We start from the raw sequence: 19,085 nt of genomic DNA on the forward strand, positions 1-19,085 counted from the left end.
TTCCTAGAAGCATACCTGCATACTGCTTGGAAATTCTTTGCATACACTAGAGGCTATACCCCAGTTTGAAAACTACAGCTCTAGAGAACTACAGTTTCTGTGACAAGGAAATGCTAAGAAGCTTATTTCCACATTATTCATAACGAAAAATCAGCAGCAACCTAATGACCATTAATAACAGAATAAAGTTATTGTGGCAAAGCCACACAGTGGAATACCACAGTGGTCAGAATGAACCAACTTGACCTATGTTTATTAACATTGATAGATCTCAAAAAAAATGTTGAGTAAAAAAAGCCAACCTCTAAAGGATATATATATGTCCTTTATATATACATATATGTTTATATATATAAATATATATGTATATATATAAAACGATGCTATTGATGTACATTTTTAAAAGGTGAGAAAAATAAACCTACATACTATACATAAACTCGTTTAACTGAAAAAACAAAAAACATTCACATCCTTTTCACAACAGTACTCACCTCTGCAGCCATGAGGACACTGTAACATTTTTTTCTTCAAAAAAATTAAGGTAAATGTCAAATTTGCTCTCTAGATCATAAGTAAAAGAGTATTTTTATACTATTTCATTACAGAAAACATTACAGGAAACAACCTCAGCTATTTGGGGTGTAAGTAAGTAAGTAAAAAAGCTTGTGGGACTAGACTGTTCCCTGCACTAATGCTTAAAGGCTTCAGATTCAGAAGAGCCACTTGTTTCCTTTTAGCTCATTTATTCTTATGTTCTGCATAATTCTAACAAGCCTGTTCATCTTGTTTCTCAGCCTCCAGCAGATTAGAAGTGAAGAGAAGGAGTGACTGTGAAAGGCATAGACGTTTACAATCCTGAAGAGAGAACATAACTAACCTTAAGCCCTTTGTGAAGGAACGTGAAACAGACTTAAACACCCCTATACCAAGTTTGAAATACACAGCAATGATAAATGTTTGTAATGACCCTGAATTAATAGGAAAATATATTCAAAATATCTCTGTAGTGAATTAATAGAGCATTTAATACATCTTAGAAACCTCTTCACACAAAATGGTTAAAATAAATATTTGTGTTTAAAAGAATGGATTTTAATTAATCAAGAAACATTCATTTAGGTGAAACTTTCTAAGAAAACACAGATAAATTAGCTAAGAAATATCATGACTGACACATAGTGAATATTTACTGTGTGTCAAGCATGATTTTAACCAGGTAATTAACACATTATCAGTTCACTGATCTGATCATGATTTCCACTAAATTAATAAAATCAACAGAGTATTTGGACACTTTGTAATCCAAAGGGTCAACAAATCCACAGATTCAAGTTTTTCAGACCTAGGTAGTTACCTGACTCCTTTTACCAAAAAAGGAAAATTAAATTCTCGTTTTATCATAGTGCATTATTTGATAATACTTCCTATTATACTAATAAATATAACTTTATGAAAGTGTCAAGGAGTTGAGACCTTAAGATTTCTTTATATAAATTTAAAGACTAAAATAAAACAGACTCTGAGGGTAAACTATTTCAAAACATAAAGTTAACATAAATATCTAGCAATTTAAAAAACTACCAAAAGGGACTTGACCTTAGGTTCAGAGAAAATCAATTAACTTTGGTTGAAATAAACATAATTCAAAATGACAACTTCCAACAAATAAATGGTAGTAAAATTTTTAGAACATCATTTATATCATTTCTAAATAAAAGAAAATCAATATAATTATAGGTTAATAAAAGAACATATGCCCAAAATTGGAACAACCAAGCAGAAATAGAGGAAATGCACCTCAACTTAAAAAAGGCCATATATGACAAGCCCACAGCTAACATCACACTCGACAGTGAAAAGCTGAAATCCTTTCCTCTAAGATCAGGTACATGACAATGGTGCCTACTCTTACCACTTCTATGCAACATAGTACTGGAAGTCCTAGCCAGAGCAATTAGGTAAGAAAAAGAAATAAAGGGTATCCAAATCAGGAAAGAAGAATACTCTGTTTGCACTGACGTGACATTATGTACAGGTATATCTTGTGTTATTCACTTCACTTTGTTGAGCTTTATAGATACCACATTTTTTACAAATTGAAGGTTTGTGGCAACCCTGTGCCATTTTTCCAACATTTGCTCACTTTGTATCCTGTGTCACATTTTGGTAATTCTCACAATATTTCAAACTTTTTCATTATTATATCTGTATGGTCATCTGTAATCAGTGAGTGATCTTTGGTGTTACTACTGAAATTGTTTTGGGGTGCCATGAACTGTGCCCATAAAAGATTGGCAAACTTAATTTATAAATGTGTGTTCTGACTGCTCCATAGACCAGCTATCCCCCATTCTCTCTCCTTCTCCTCAGACCTTCCTATTACCTGAGACAACAATATTGAAATTAGGCCAATTAATAAGCCTCAAAGGCCTCTAAGTATTCAAGTGAAAGGGAGAGTCACTCATCTCTTACTTTAAATCAGATATGTCGAAAGACGAGATAGGCCAGTTAGCCAAGTTGGGAAGGCAAAGGAAAAGTTCCTGAAGGAAATTATAATTGCTGTTCAATGAATACATGAATGATAAGAAAGCCAACAGCCCCAACTGTTGTAATGGAGAAAGTCTTAGTGGTCTGGACAGAAGATTAAACCTGCTACAACATTCCCTTAAACCAAAGCCTAATGCACAGCAAGACTGTAACTAATTTCAATTCTAGGAAGGCTGAGAGAGGCAAGGAAGCCGCAGAAGAAAGTCTGAAACTAAGCAGAGGTTGGTTCATGAAGTTTAAGGGAAGAAGCCATCTCCATAACATAAAAGTGCAAGGTGAAGCAGCAAGTGCTGATACAGAAGCTGCAGCAAATTATCCAGAAGAACTGCCTAAGATAATTAACGAAAGTGGCGACACTAAATAAAGGATTGTCAATGTAGATGAAACAGCCTTCCATTGGAAGATGCTGCCATCTAGGACTTTCATACCTAGAGAGAACTCAATGCCTGGCTTCAAAGCTACAAAGAACATGCTAACTCTCTTGTTAGGAGCTAATGCAGCTGCGGACTTAAAGTTGAAGCCAACACTCATTTATCATTCTGGAAATCCTACGGTCCTTAGGTAGATTATGCTAAATCTATTCTGCCTATGCTCTATAAATGGAACAACAAAGTCTGGATGACAGCACATCTGTTTACAGCATGGTTTACTGAATATTTTAAGCCCAATGCTGAAAAACCTACCGCTCAGAAAAAAAAGATTCCTTTCGAAATATTCCTGTGACAATGTACCTGGTCACCTAAGAGCTCTGATGGAGATGGACAATGAGATTAACATGTTTTCATGCCTGTTAACACAACATCCATTCTGTAGTCCATGGATCAAGGAGTAATTTCAACATTTAAATTCTACTGTTTAAGAAACAGATTAGGTAAGGTAGAGCTGCCACAGAAAGCAATTCCTCTGATGGATCTGGGCAAACTAAAGCGAAAAACTTCTGGAAAGGAGTCTTCATTCTAGATGCCCTTAAGAATAATTCATGATTCACGGGAAGAGGTCAAAATATCAACATTAACAGGAGTTTGTAAGAAGTTTATGCAAACCCTCATGGGTGCCTGTGAGAGGTTCAAGACTTCAGTGGAAGAAGTCACTGCAGATGTGGTGGAAACAGCTAGAGAACTAGAATTAGAAGTAGAGCCTGAAGATGTGACTGAATTGCTACAATCTCAAGATAAAACTTGAAAAGATGAGGAGTTGCTTCTTTGGATGAGCAAAGAAAGTGGTTTATTGAGATGGAATCTACTCCTGGTGAAGACTGTTGAAATGACAACAAAGGATTTAGAAAACTACAGCAGAGTCTGAGGACTGACTCCAATTACAAAAGGAGTTCCACTGTGGGTAAAATGCTACCAAACAGCATTGCATGGCTAGAGAGGAAACATTCATGAAAGGGAGAGTCAACTAATGTGGCAAACTTCATTGTTGCCTTATTATAAGAAATTTCCACAGTCACCTCAGCCTTCAGCAACCCACCACCGTGGTCAGTCAACAGCCATCAACAAAGAGGCAAGGGCCTCCACCAGCAAGAAAGATTATGACTCACTGAAGGCTCAGATGATGGGTTAGCATTTTTTAGTAATTAAGTATCTTTTCATTATGGTATGTACATTGTTTTAGACATAATGCTATTCCACACTTAACAGACTACAGCATAACAGAAACATAACTTTTCTATGCACTGGTAAACAAAAAAATTCATGTGACTCACTTTATTGTGATATTCACTACACTGCAGAGGCCTGGAACCAAACCTGCAATATCTCTGAGGTATGCCTGTATAGTATACCTTAAAGACTGCACCAAAAAACTGTTAGAACAAAGAAACAAATTCAGTAAAATTTCAGGGCACAAAACTAATATACAAACATCAGTTGTACTTCTAAACATTAACAATGACCTGTCCAAAAAGGAAATTAAGAAAACATTAAGAAAGCAATCCCATTTACATCATTGAAAACAATATAATACTTAGGAATAAATTTATCCAAGGAAATGAAAGATCTGTACACTAAAAACTATCAGACACTGATGAAAAAAATTGAGAAAGACACAAATAAATGGAAAGATATTCCATGTTCACGGATTGAATTAGTATTGTTAAAATGTACATAATACCCAAAGAGATCTACAGATTTAATGCAATCCCTTTTCAAAATTCCAATGACATTTTCCACAGAAGTAGAAAAAAATCCTAAAATTCCTATGGAATCACAAAAGACTCCAAACAGTCAAAGTAATCTTGAGAAAGAGGTGCAAAGCTGGAGGCATCACATTTCCAGATTTCAAACTGCATTTCAAAGGTACAGTAATCAAATCAGTATGGCATTGGCAAAAAACAAACACATAGTCTGATGGAACAGAATAGAGGGCCCAGAAAAATAAGCCCATGCATATATGGTCAATTAATTTTCGACAAGGCACCAAAAATACACAACAGGGAAAGGAGAATCTCTTCAATAAACTGGATATTCATATGCAAACAAACTGGACCCTGGTTTTAAACCACACATAAAAATCAACTCAAAATGGATTAAAGACTTGAACATAAACCTAAAGCCATAAAACCAGAAGAAAACACAGGTGGTAAGCTCCTTGACATTGGTCCTGGGAATGATTTTTTGAATTTGACACCAAAAGCAAAAGCAACAAAATAAAAAATAAACAAGTGGGACTACATCAAACTAAAAAGCTTCTGCACAGCAAAGGAAACCATCAACAAAATAAAAAGGCAACCTATGGCATGGGAGGAAACATTTGCAAACCACATAACTGATATGGAGTTAATATACAAGATACACAAGGAACTCATACAACTTAATAGCAAAAAAACCCCAAATAACCCAATTTTAAAAGTGGGCAGAGGATCTGAACAAACATTTTTCCAAAGAAGATATACAAATGGCCAACAGATACATAAAAAGATGCTCAATATCACTAATCATCAAGGAAATACAAATCAAAACCACAATGAAATACCACCTCACAGCTGTTAGACTATCAAAAGTCAAAAGAGAACAAATGCTGACAAGGATGTGGAGAAAAGGAAACCGTGTACACTGTTGGTGGAAATATAAACTGGTACAGCCACTATGGAAGAATTATATGGAAGTCCCTCAAAAAATTAAAGTAGAACTACTATATGATCCAGCAATCCCCACATCAGGGTATATGCCCAAAGAAAATGAAATCAGTATCTTGAAGAGATATTAGCACCACCACGTTCATACAGTATTATTTACAATAGCCTATAAATGGAACAATCTAACTGTCCACAGACAGATGAATGAATATATATTATATATATATATATGCATGTGTGTATATATATGTATATATACGTATACAGTTATCAGAGAGCTCTCATGTTCCACGAAAAAACCCATCTCTTTTGTAGCACTCATATCAAATTCTGTAGAAGTAGCTGCTACTTTGAAAGAAACAGGAGATTTAATTTGAAAAGGTTATCAAGCTAGATGCTTGTTTAAACTCATGATGAACCCTGAACCCCATCCACAGAAGCAGACAAAAAATCACCAACTATACTCATAAAATAATTTTATAGCATCTACAAATTGCCTGGCTTTAAAAAAAAAAAAAAATTTTTTTTTTCAACCAAGCTGGTTCCAAAGAATGTGATCTTTCCTCTTACCTACCCTCTCTCCCCTGCCCCAAATATTGGCCCCAGAATATATTTTAGGAATATAGCCCTAAAGAATTATCCTAAATCCAGGGGGTAAGGGGGGAATATATACACTTTTTAGGCATTATACTATCATATATAATTCCTTTAAAATTCTGAAGAAGAGAAAGAGAGAAAGAGGGAGAGAAAGAAAGAAAGGAAGGAAGGAAGGAAGGAAGGAAGGAAGGAAGGAAGGAAGGAAGGGAAAGAAAGAAAGAAAGAGAGAGAGAGAGAAAGAAAGAAAAAGAAAGAAAGAAAGAAAGAAAGAAAGAGAGAGAAAGAGAAAGAAAGAAAGAAAGAAAGAAAGAAAGAAAGAAAGAAAGAAAGAGAAAGAAAGAAAGAAAGAAAGAAAGAAAGAAAGAAAGAAAGAGAGAGAAAGAAAGAGAAAGAAAGAAAGAAAGAAAGAAAGAAAGAAAGAAAGAAAGAAAGAAAGAAAGAAAAAGAAAGGAAGAAAGGAAAGAAAGAAAAAGAAAGGAAGGAAGGAAGGTAGGAAGAAAACAGCTTTAGTGTTCAGCAAGAATAATCAAGTAAACTATACTCACAAAAGGGAAACTTACACAACCATTAAAAATGAACTTTACCATGACTACATAAAAATTATTTTTATTAGGAAATTGCATTTAAGAATATAAAATTATAGACACATAATTACAACAATACAAAAGGCCTGACAAAGTAAAATATAAACGCAAAAAATGATTTTGTTTTGGTGATGACCCTGAATGATTGTTTTTTCTTCTGCTTTTGACCATTTTCTAACTTTTCTTATAGGACCATATTTTACTTTTCTATTTAAAATATTATAAAGAGGGGAAAGTTATCCAACCAGGACCAAGAAGCATTCTTTCTTGAAATGTCCAAACCTACTGCATATCAGTCCAAAATAATGCTCAGTTGTTCTGATGTTATCAGGGGCTGGGAGTCAGTCCACCTGATAGAACCCGAGGCAGGGCTCAGAGCCAGTTGGTATACTGTGTATAGAACCGAGGTATGAGTGTGAAAACAGGGAGATTAGTTGGAAATCTGTATACAGAATAACTATTGGTGCCACCATTGCCTTGCCACAATCTCAAGCACAAGGTAGTGGGCCAAGATTTGGCTCCAGCTAAAATAATGTATAGATGTTCTCTAAAAATATGAAACTGTTTCAAACAAGCAAAAGCTTCTGGTGGGAATGGCAGTGTCCTAGATGAAGCCCTTCTCATTCTGGTATCTGGAGGGCCTATACAGTCAGCCAGCTCCCTATCTGCTCATCTTAAGGCAAAGCCTGTCAGTCATAGATGCCCTGTTTCCACTCCTGCCCCCCACCCACCCACACACAAAGATCTCCCAGTCTGAATCCTCACTCAAGAAAGAGATCTAACAAGAAAACCATCCTTCTTACAAAGAAAAGGTTTAAACTACAATCAGCTAACCAGTTCATCTTTATTAAACATAGACAACTTTATGAGGCATATGAGGAGAGAAAGCCCAAGATAAGCAAAATTATTAATGCCAGAGAAAACAGATAATTGAGAACGCTTTTAGAAACCTCTAATTTACTATGGAGAAATTGAAGATATTAGATCCTTATAAAAAGGACAGAATCTAAGAAAAAAGAACAAAGTAAGATTTAAAAAAATGCTCTTAAAGATTAAACATGATTGATGGAAATAAAAATTCTAAGTGAATGAGTGGAATATATAGTTGAGAAAATTCTCCAGACCAAAAAAAGGAGAGAGAGGTGAAAATTATGAGAGAAAAGGAAATTACCAAAGATAAAAAAGAATTTCTCAGAGTTTTAGGACGTGAGACATGAGTCTTTACAACAGTAAGGATAAAGAAAAATCCTAAACATTTCTATAGGAAAAAAGTCAGGTCACCAACAAAGATAAAAAGAATCAAATTCCCTTCAAATTTCTCATCAGCAACAACAAATATTACAATATACTGATGCTAATTAACTGATATTAAAAGAACAATACATTCGAAATTCTGACACAGAATTCTATACTCACATAAACTAACACCCAAACAGGCGTTGGAGGATTGACATTTTTATACATTCAAGGATTCACAAATTTTACATTCCCTACATCCTTGCCTAGGAAATTACTTGTGAACTCCAGATAGAGGATTTATAAAACAGGAACAACCCCAAGAAATCAGTTAAAAGGCAGGTTCTGTTCCCAGACCTAGAGAGCAGCCAGTCTGATTTGCAGCAGAAGGACAAAGGCCTGCAGGACAAAAGTCTTTAACAAACACATAAATAATAATATATCCAACAGAAAAGATATGAGGGGAATTTTTTTAAATGAGGGTATGATAACGGCAAATAATGGGGGGGAAGTACATCAGGAAAGCGGGGAGTGGGGGGGATCGTATTCTCGGCCCAAGGATAAAGCTAACCAAAATATGTCATTATTTTAGGATATTATTGGTAAACGGAGGAAGAGAGAACAGGTAAGAAAAAATTACTCATTTGGTCCTGATGTTTAAGAACATTCTCTACAGAGTGACCCAGAAATTACAACACTGGGATTCACAGAGAAAGAAATGCAAACTTAGTACAGTTGACCTTTAAACAACATGGGGGGCCCGGGGGGGAGGGGGTGTTAAAGGGCGCAGACCCTCCACGCAGTCGAAAATCTGTGTATAACCTATAATCAGCCCTCCTTACCAGCAGTTCCTCCATATCCGGGGTTCTGCATCTGCAAATTCAACCAGCCGTGGATCATGTAGTACCATAGTATTTACTATTGAAAAAAATCTGCGTATAAGTGGACCTGTGCAGTTCAAACCCAGGTTGTTCAAGTGTCAACTGTATATGATTTGGTCTGATAGCAAACAATATTTAATGATGATAATGTTATAAATGCTATTTATGATTTTCAAATTTTAGATTGACTGTGGGCCAAGTACGAGAAGGTAGGTTATGGTTATAAATCAACTATACTTCAACTCAAAAAAAACTTCTTTTTAAAAGAAGACACATTATGTTTGTAGGCATAATATAATTATTAGCAACCTTGAAAATATAAATGCCTACACAGCTAAGGGAAAATAGGATTTGGGCCAGGGTAGGAGAAGAAGGGAAGTGGAATAAAGAAAAGGGATACTAATAGAGGTTTAAATATATTAAAAATTACAAAGGCAACAACAGAAAACTTTAATTTGGATAAACATCAAACATGAAGAGGAAAATGGGGATAGGAATGTACATTAAGTCCCAATTTTTCATCTCAAGGAATCAATATACAAACTGATAAATTTAATAAATTAAGTTGATAAATCAGAGATTAGAGGTATAAGCATATCTTCTAAAATTCTAAAATCATCAAAATTAAAAAGGGAAATAAGAGTTAAAAGAGAAACTGACTAGGAGGTATAAATGGGGATAAGGAGTAAAGGGGGAAAACTTACTATTCATCCTAAAATACTATTATTTGATTTATTCCCATTTGTTTATATTACTTTCATAAAATATATTTTAAAACTAACAATTAGTTTATTCCTTTATTCTGGAATCCCAAAGTATTTCAGATCACTCAGCCCATATCAAGTCTTCTTGCCTTCCACCATGCTCTCATCCAATGCTCGCCTCACCTCCTCTACCATTCTGCTTCCTTGATTTATTACCTCTCTCTCTATTATGTTTGATTTGCCTTCTCTCTCCTTCTCTTCCATCTTAAGCCAAGACATGTCTCCCCTATCGCAGGGCAAACAAAATTTTACTTGATTGGAACATTCCACATCACTCCTCTTCCATTTCTCTTCTTTCTTTCACTTTCCAACTTAAAAAAAAAAGTCTTTACTTCCCCAAAATCTGGCTTTTACCACCAAATGCAATGATGCTTTTATAGTCCTCATTCCACTTGTTATTTTAGCCAACCATTTCACACGGAGCCTTTCTTTTTAGTCTTTTTTCTAAGGCAGAGGTGAGAATGGAGAGGGAGTGAAAAAAATACCTCACAAGAACAGTGCTTCAAAGAACATCTGGGGAAATGCTGGTATCAAGTGTTCCAATTATAAATGCATCACTGCTTAGCTCAAGAATATTTAATCTTCAATCTTTTGCCACTGAAGAAAAAAAATCAAGTAAACAACTAAAACAACCAACTTTTCAACATAAATAGTGCAATATTTATTAGCTATACTTAATTGCCTTTCCTTTCATAATCACATTAATGTGCAAGATGACTAATAATGCAATACAAACCTGGGTTAGAGACATTCTAAAGATACTGAGTCCAAAGCTTAAAATGACACACTCCCTCAGTACAGTTCTCACAGTAAATTCTCAACATTCCCCACTAAACACAGTAAATATCTTACAAATATTTGAGAAAAACAAGAAAAAAACAAGAGAAAAACAAGAAAAAATAAATAAAACTGCACAGGAAATCAGTGAATGAACTAAGAAGATCCAAATTCTGAAATCTGCCATTAGACAATATCCTGGTTTTCTTTAAAATATAATCAACTTTGACTTTTAAATGTATTAATTTGTTGCTTTGGGTCATTCATGTCTATTTGCAAGAAAGAGAGCACATTTTTGGTTAAGATAATTGAACAGGAAAGACCTATATAAAGCATTAGTTTTGAGCCTCAAGGCTATCAGTAGAAGTAAAAAAACTAACTAATGGAGCCATGTTTGTGAAAAAACTAGCTGATTTTATTATTAGCAGTGCCAAACAAGTCTTTAAATCAATTAAAATTTATTTAATTAAGCATAAAGTTACTTTCACGTTTGTCTACAACCGTAGTAAATACAATTCTTGGCATAAAGACACAGGCTTTGAAGTTTAAAATATCCCCAACTGCAAGATTACATATATAAAACTCTCATTATTGTTTATGTGGTAGTGGATGTGTTAAATTAAAATAATTATACTATCTAGAATAAAATAAAATGGAAATAATTTACTCATAAGATTCATATTTAAATCATCTTTATTTACAAAATACTATCCTGAGAATTATAATTCCATTAAGCTTCAATTTGAGCAAAAGTATAATCACTTAAGTAACAGCAGTTACTTAAACTGAAAATGAGAGAGAAGTCAAAATTACTTCTGAAGAGAGGCCAACAATATTGTCAAGTTTCTTGCTGTGGTTCTGGACGTTCAGTAGTAGGCTCATTTGAAGCTGGAATCAGCCCTGATGGGAACTCACTTCTACTTTCAGGAGGTGGGGGTGGGGGGAAAAATCCAGCTCTTGGGGGAAGATAATGAGGAAAACCTCTCGGTGGATAGACATTTCTCACTGTTCAAAGAGATTGGTAAAAGACATTATTTTAACTTTCAGCACCTGTACTGCAGCCTCAATAAATCATTAGCTTATAACTTCTAGTACCTATCTTTATTTTCAAAAGTTGACACCAGAATAATTACCTGATCTAACAAGTGCACTTTTACAACACTGAGAAAAACATAGTCTCTTCAACTACATGTGATTAAAAGGAATACCATTAATCTTAGGTGCAATTTTTGTCCTATGAAAATCTAACATCTTAACACTTTTCAAAAAGGAGAATTACTTCAAAATATAGTAACTTATTCTAAAAAAGCTTTCATGTAACATGATTTTCACCAGACTTAAAATTCAGATCAGTAATTCCCAAATCTAATTTGGTACTATCCTAAAATACTTCCAGTTATATCAAAAATTGTCTTGAAATTCCCCAAATAAAATTCATTTTAATTCACCTTAAACTCTAAAAATAGAGAAGGAATGAGGGAAGGAATGACTATATCAGGCAAATGACAGGCTTTTTCCTGGTGTTTGGTAACCATGTATTTATTCTGCTGAAACCTATAGTTCTAAATGGCAATGTATAGACATAAAAGCAATAATTCTTCCTTCTTTCATGTGAGGCTATGAGGAATTTCAATAAATCCAACGATTAGTCCAAACATGATAAACACACTTTAGGTTTTAAATAAGTAGCACTGCATGGGATCTACTTATGAAAAAAAGATTTTAAAAGATTTTTTCAAATACTTTAGCCAGTCATTTTAATGCAAAAATATAAATTGTAATTATTTTTACTAATTGACACAGTACCCATTTTCTATCAAATAAGATATAATTTTAGTCTTAACATAAGACTGCTGCAAAAAGCCAATGATTTTCTTGATTACTGAAACAAAGAAATAATTCCACATTATTAAGACGAATCAAGTTGAAGCCTCATTACTGAGGAGGCCTCATTACTGATGGCTGGCTATCTTCCCAATTTGGAAAAGTAATGGTACACTCACAGAAGATGAGAACAATTTTCCTCCACTGTATTACCACATGAATAGCAAGTAAAATTAATATTTCTGATCTACTCTATAAGACATACATTAAGCTTAAAAAAAGGCATACTTGCGAATGGAGGAGGTGGTGGGCCAGGGAAATCCCTTGGTGGAAAATAATCTCGGGGAGCTCCATACATGCTTCCTGGAGGAGGTGGAGGAAAAGGAGGACCTCTTCTTATGAAAGGGACCCTTGCATCCATTGGAAACAATGGACCTCTGATTGGAGGACGAGGTGGAGGAACAAAGCCAGGGCCAGTTGCTTCATTTTCAATGGGAAGAGATGAATCAGGCACATTTAAAATCTACAACAAATTGACATATGGCGGTCATTAAAACAACAGTAAAATTTGCAACACTTTTCCTGAAAAGCTTAGGCTTAGAAGAAAGCATATAGACACCTAGGCAGAAAGCAGTCTTTGATATCTTAAAAGGCTCCAGAGAAAGATTCAGTTTTCTACATCAGATGGATTTTAGCTATCATGAATATTTTAACTCAACAGAAAACAGCTTTAACCAACAAAGTAAGTCTGACTAAAGATAAAACATAAGAACAGTCCAAAAGTACCAAAATATATTGATACATTCTTTCATCAAGCATATACTGACAAAAAGATGCTTATGTTAACATTATCAAGGTGACCAAAAAACAAAATTGTAAGAGCAGTAAACAAAAAATATACTTTAAAACATTCAAATAAAAACCCAAGGGGAAAAATTCAAAGTCTTGTTTAACTATATAAACTAAATCAAGACTCAAGTCTGTACACTGTATTTTATCACCACAGGGTACAATCCAGAAAGGACATAGCTATAATGCAAAGTATGAAGTACATTTGTCAGAAAGAAAGAAGCAGCTTTTAATCAAAAACGAGATGGCTGGCTAAATTTCTATTCTAATAAACCAAGAGATTAGAAAGATCCTGAATACACAGATAAAATTCCACTTTCAATACTTACCCCAACATCGTCTTTGCTATCATTTCTACTGGATTCCATTTCTGAAGACACCGGCCCATCTAGACATAAAAGTTAAACCATGAAAGATACACGATTTATCACTCCATTCTTTGATCTCCAGATCACAAAGGACATTGATGTTCCCCTCCCCTTGTCAGTGCATAAACCAGCTTGACACCAGCACCTTGTATTAGAGCCACAAGAACAGTTTGAGGTCCCTGGAAATTTTGGCAGACTCAGAGTTCTGCAAAGGTGTGTGGCTGTGGTTTCCCTATCTTGTGCTTAGACAATCCAGCAAGCAGCATCATTAAAGAAGCTTCCAGGAGGTAGCATCCCTCTCCCTCCCTCCTTCCTTCGTATCTCTCCTGCCTTCCTTCTTTCCTTTCTTCCTTCATTTTTCTCCTGCCTTACTTCTTTTCTTTCCTTTCTTCCTCCCTTCTTCCCTCTCATGCTTCCTTCCTCATTCCTCCGTCACGTAACATAGACTAGCAACTGAATTAGCCACTGTTTCTAAATAAGTGTTCCTGGATTTTATCATCAAGAACTGCTCAGGCTCTAAGAACATAAATTCAAATAACCCTCTCTCCAACCACAACTAGCTACCCCCTCCTAGCCTTCTCATTTAGTTTACTCCTGCTATACCTGTCCTTGGATGTCACTGAAGCTTCCAGTCCTCTGATCTAACTCTCAGTTTCCTCCTTTCTTCATTTCCTTCCCTAATTAACTGACTTCAAACTCCTTCACTAATGGCCAGGCACTAGTGTCCTTATCCTATTGACCATATTTCACGTGTGCTTGACAACATTCAGCCCTGGATTAATTCAACTCTCTACTTCCACTCTGCCCATACCTGAACCACTCAGCACTTCTGGGGGTAAACTACACCACAGAGCCATGTAGACTGCAGCACTCCAGGCTGACAGACCTCCAGCCATATACCAGTCACTTAACCTTTTGTAATCAAACATACAATTGTATCAGCAACTGTATTCCTATGATCTTTCCTCTTATCATCATTGGAAAGGATCTTCTAGACACTCTAAGACCCTGATCCTGCACTCAGAGTCCCCTTCCTCCGGCTTCCGCAGGGATCTTTCCCTGTTGCCTCCTTCCACCCTTTCTGCTAGACCCATCCTATCAGCAGGTCTCTCCCAACTACTATTTTAAAATGAGACAGAAAAAGAGAATCATCCCCTTACAGCTACCTCTCCCCTTCACAGTGAAAAACTGTTCTATGCATATTTTTCAGAATTCCTCCCATATTGTCCTCACTGTAGTGCAATCTATGTGCAACATTTCAGTGCTCCACTGAAAGTTATTTCCCTGAAGGTAAAAAAGTCTCTCTTTTTTTTGCTAAATTAAAATAGAACTTTTAGTCCTCATTTAATCTTATTTCTCACCATTGTTGACTACTCCTTCCCTCTTTAAATTCTCTCAGCCTTTAATTTCTGAGGTGGTATCTTCTCTATCTCTCCTTTCTAGCTGCTCCTTCTCAGTCTCTTCTGGAGACTCCACTACCCTGCAGTGGTGGTCTCCTCAGAGTCCCGCCCTCAGCCCTACGCTCTTCTCATTCTCTCCTTGAGAAATCTCATCCACTCCTACAGCTTTAATTTGATGTGTATCACTACTGACTTTCAGGCTTATAATTCAGATCTAGATATTTCCCCCAAGACTTCAGAACTTGAAATGCCTACTTGAATAGTCATGCAGGTGTATCACAGGGGCAGCTAATTTTGTAAGTTCAAAATGTAACTTATAATCTTTCCTGTCAAACGTTCTGCTGCTCCTTGTCCCTTGTCTCAGAACAATGAACGGCCCAAGTGCCATAGCCACAAACCTGGCATCAGCCAAGACGCCTCCTCCTCCCTCACTCCCACATGCCTTCAATCTTAAGTCCTCCCAATGCTATGTTTTCTATGTCTGTTTACTTCTATCTATCTGCTCTGCTAAGTCACCACCATCCCTGCAGACTTCTGTCACAGTCTCCTAAAAAGTTACCCTCCCTCCAATCTATTCCCCATAATGCAACCAGAGCAATTTCTCTAAAATGCAGATCTGATCTGATTAGTTTCCCATTTAAGATCCTTTAATGTGTTCCTATTATCCTGCAAATAGGTCCAATATTTCTGAACAGATTTGCAAGTCCCTGAAAACTTTAGGCACTGCTTACCTGTTCACTACTTGTTTCAATACTCCCTGACTTCCACTCCATGTTGCAGTCATAACTTACGAGGCATTCTTAACTCTAAGTCTTTAAAGATGTTATTCCCTCCTCCCAGAACATTATCAACATCATTTTGGCCCAGCTAATTTCCCCTTTAATTCTCAGCTTTATGTCATTTCCTCCAAAAAAGATTTTCTTGACAATCCCACATTCAAAGCACCACCACCTCTCATCTGGGTTAGTGACTAGTGGCCAGTATGCTCCCATAACATCTTGCGCTCATTACTTTTGTCACTATGTAGTGCAACTGCCTACAGACCTTTACTAGCTCTCAAGGTGTAAAGAATGCTGACCTCCTATTCACCACTGAAATACAGCAGCCACCATAGGGCCCGTCATACAGTGAGCATTCTATAGATACTTAGTGCATCAATGGCAGGGCTGATGCACTAAACTGATTCACTACAGACAGATATGGGATCAAATCCTGGCTCTAACACCATCTACCTGAGACCTTGAGCATCTACTTTATAGGTTCATTGTGAAGATTTAAATCAGAGAATTCATTTCATTCAATAAACGTTTACTGAGCACTAGTGCTAGTTAATATATCAACCTCTCTCACCACTCTTCTTCCTGTAAAATACCATACACTGATAAACCAATAATATATTACATATATAGAAGTTTTTCTATTTACAAAATACTTTCACACACATTAACTCATTTAACCCTCATAAGATCTTGTATCAAAGGGATTACTAGCTCATATTAGCAGCCATTCTCCACCAATAACTCATGCTCTTTTCTTTGTTTTTGCTTATATTGTTCATTATTACTGGTACAGACCCTTACCTCTTAACTAATTTTTCAAATTCCCTCAAAAGCAGCTCATATGCCACATCTTTCATGGAGTTTTCCCTGATCCTTCAACTACATGGGAGCTCTCCCTTTCTGTGAACATAACATATTCTCTAATGGGACTTACTATTCTGGCCAGTATTAGTTAAGCATATATATTTGTCCTTCGCCCCTATTTAATTATTAGCTTCTTACAGCTAAAAATTATACTTTACGTATATTTATATTTATATTATCTTCCATGTCATGCAGGATACCTTCTAAACAAAAAGCACTTAAAAATTATTTGCTAAATTGGATACTGTTCAATTACCAAAAAAAAATGGACATGTGAAAATTTTTAAATAGCATTAGTTTAGAAATAGATGCTCAATCATACATATATTTTCATTCCATTAAGCTTGAATTAATGGGGGAAAACAATTTCAAAAATCAAATAAGTAGAAATAATTAATTATACTATCAATAACAGAAAACCAAGCCACAGGTCTGCTTCTTTGCTTATTATTCAGAGAAGAATGATTTTTCTAAAATAATATATACTTCAACTGGATAATCCCCCTCCCCTAAAATATATACCCTTTCCTGAAGAAACCTTTTACGCAGAAATTTAATTTTCTACTTACTTTCAATCTTTTTATTTCCTTAATGTTATATACTTCTAATAGATACACTGGATATGTATATTTCCCAACTTCAATGGGTTGCTATGAGGTGGTTTAGGAGAAAGAGCCCTTGACAAACAGTTGATTGCTCAGTAAAATTTAAATCTATCTAAGCATGAAAGGTTTAAACAAGGTAACTGATTAACCCATCAATACAGTATGCACTCAAATTACTTCTCTGTTAGATTTTCACATATCCATTCACATCAGCCTAATTTCCCTGATTATTAAACAGCATATATGTAAGCAGACTGGAAAAACTAGAAAATTAATCACAGAACACAGTAAAATTTACCATCATGGGTACATATAGTAAACTCATTACAATGGTGCGCAATATGTGCAGATGCCATGGATGTGTACAAGATAACAAGAAACATAAAACCAGGGAGTTCTCAGGAAAGAGACTGTGGCCTTAAGAGCTAAGCAGAGATCACAACTCTATTACCCCTTTATGCAGCTTCCAGTTCTTTAGTATGCCACCATTATTAAAAAACACATACACACACAAGTATTTCTCACCTGTTTTATCCAAAGATGGCATATTAAAACTTCTGAGTTCTGCTGGTCCAGAAAGTCTACCAGAATTAGAATAAAATCTGTCTTGCCTTTGTGGAGGAAGAACTGGATCAGGATATGGCTGGCCTAGAAAACACGTTTTTAAAATATCTTCATTAAGATAAAAATAAATCAAGTTTCCTTAAGGTTGAATATACTGAATGTAGATATTTTTTCTTGCTTTCCAAAAGACTGACACATATTCTTGGCAGATAATAGTAAACAATTTTAGGAAAATTACGCACTTTACTAAAGGCAATAACTTTGCTTTTGTAGTAAACACAAGTATAATGCTACCCTGGAGTTTGAAAGTTTCCATAACTATGTGTAAATTAGAATATATAAATAGAATTTAGTTATATATGTTAATTTAACTTTCAATTTTAATAATAGTGGAAGGAAGCAGATACATCAATAGATCAAAAAAAGGCTTTGAGGAGCTAGCTACTACCAAAGAAAGAAAAAAACAGAATATGCTGTAAACATAGCAAGAAATTTAGCAGAACTGACAATGATAAAAGAAATGGTCACCAAAGCAGAAAGAGTATCATTGAGGTCATCAAGTAATCAAATCTTCAGTAACTTCAACATTTTCGAATTAAGCATCCCTCTAAAACTAAAGGGAAAGATCTCTGACTCAAAAGATGAATGGAAGGTTCACAATCCTCAGATTAAGGACATCTCAAGAGACACAAATTTAGGCACAGGCTCTGAGGTGCTTCTACAGCCAACCTCCTTTGTCATTTATGATGACAAAATGGTAATAATTCATGGGTCCTTGTGGAACTCATCATTCTTGAAAAAATACAGGTAGTCTATCTCATCTTGGATAGGTAATGGTAGACTTTGATAGATTAAGTAGGCATTTGCCAATCTCCAAAAATATGGCAAAGGCAAAGGGGATAAACTGTGACTCTCTCCCATCCTAACAGATACAGACAAATAGCCTCAAACTACCTTCCATGACTGTCCTAGGCCATGGTTCATAATGTGAACTCCATACAGTACTGAATATGTCACTTGTCATCTGACTCAGCCACATGGGACCTTATTGACACATCTTTCCCATACAAAGCCAAGGATACCACCTGGCATCAACTAGAGTCAATGAAGAGAATTATATTTAATGAGCTCTCAGGTCAAGGGATGTGACTCAGAAGAGAAAGATCTGAATAGTCTTGAAGGCTCATTTCCTCCCCCTTTCAGAGGTAGCTCAGTGGTCTGAATTAGCCCAGTGGAAGAAAAGGCCAATAACAACCACTGAGATCTAAACTGAGTTTTCCTGGCACTTCCCTGGTAGTCCAGTGGTTAAGAATCCGCCTTCCAGGTTCGATCCCCGCTCAGGGAAGTAAGATCCCACATGCCAC

The 19,085-nt window shown here is 35.6% G+C and overlaps 1 protein-coding gene across 5 annotated transcripts in view; it reads right to left on the bottom strand.

Annotated features, from left to right (window-relative positions):
- Positions 1–11,143: 11,143 nt before the first annotated feature.
- Positions 11,144–19,085, bottom strand: part of MIA2 (MIA SH3 domain ER export factor 2) — a 95,930-nt gene continuing 87,988 nt past the window's right edge. For all 5 annotated transcript variants that reach the window (XM_057721427.1, XM_057721424.1, XM_057721423.1 and 2 more), the window contains 4 exons: positions 17,683–17,805; positions 13,471–13,529; positions 12,581–12,815; positions 11,144–11,473 (listed from right to left, as the gene is read on the bottom strand). In XM_057721427.1, coding sequence (XP_057577410.1) covers positions 11,307–11,473; positions 12,581–12,815; positions 13,471–13,529; positions 17,683–17,805 — 584 coding nt within the window. In that variant the 3' untranslated portion in view covers positions 11,144–11,306. The remainder of the gene's footprint in view (positions 11,474–12,580; positions 12,816–13,470; positions 13,530–17,682; positions 17,806–19,085) is intronic.

The sequence above is a fragment of the Hippopotamus amphibius genome, chromosome 2 (assembly GCF_030028045.1).
Source record: "Hippopotamus amphibius kiboko isolate mHipAmp2 chromosome 2, mHipAmp2.hap2, whole genome shotgun sequence".
Classification (NCBI taxonomy): Eukaryota; Metazoa; Chordata; class Mammalia; order Artiodactyla; family Hippopotamidae; genus Hippopotamus; species Hippopotamus amphibius.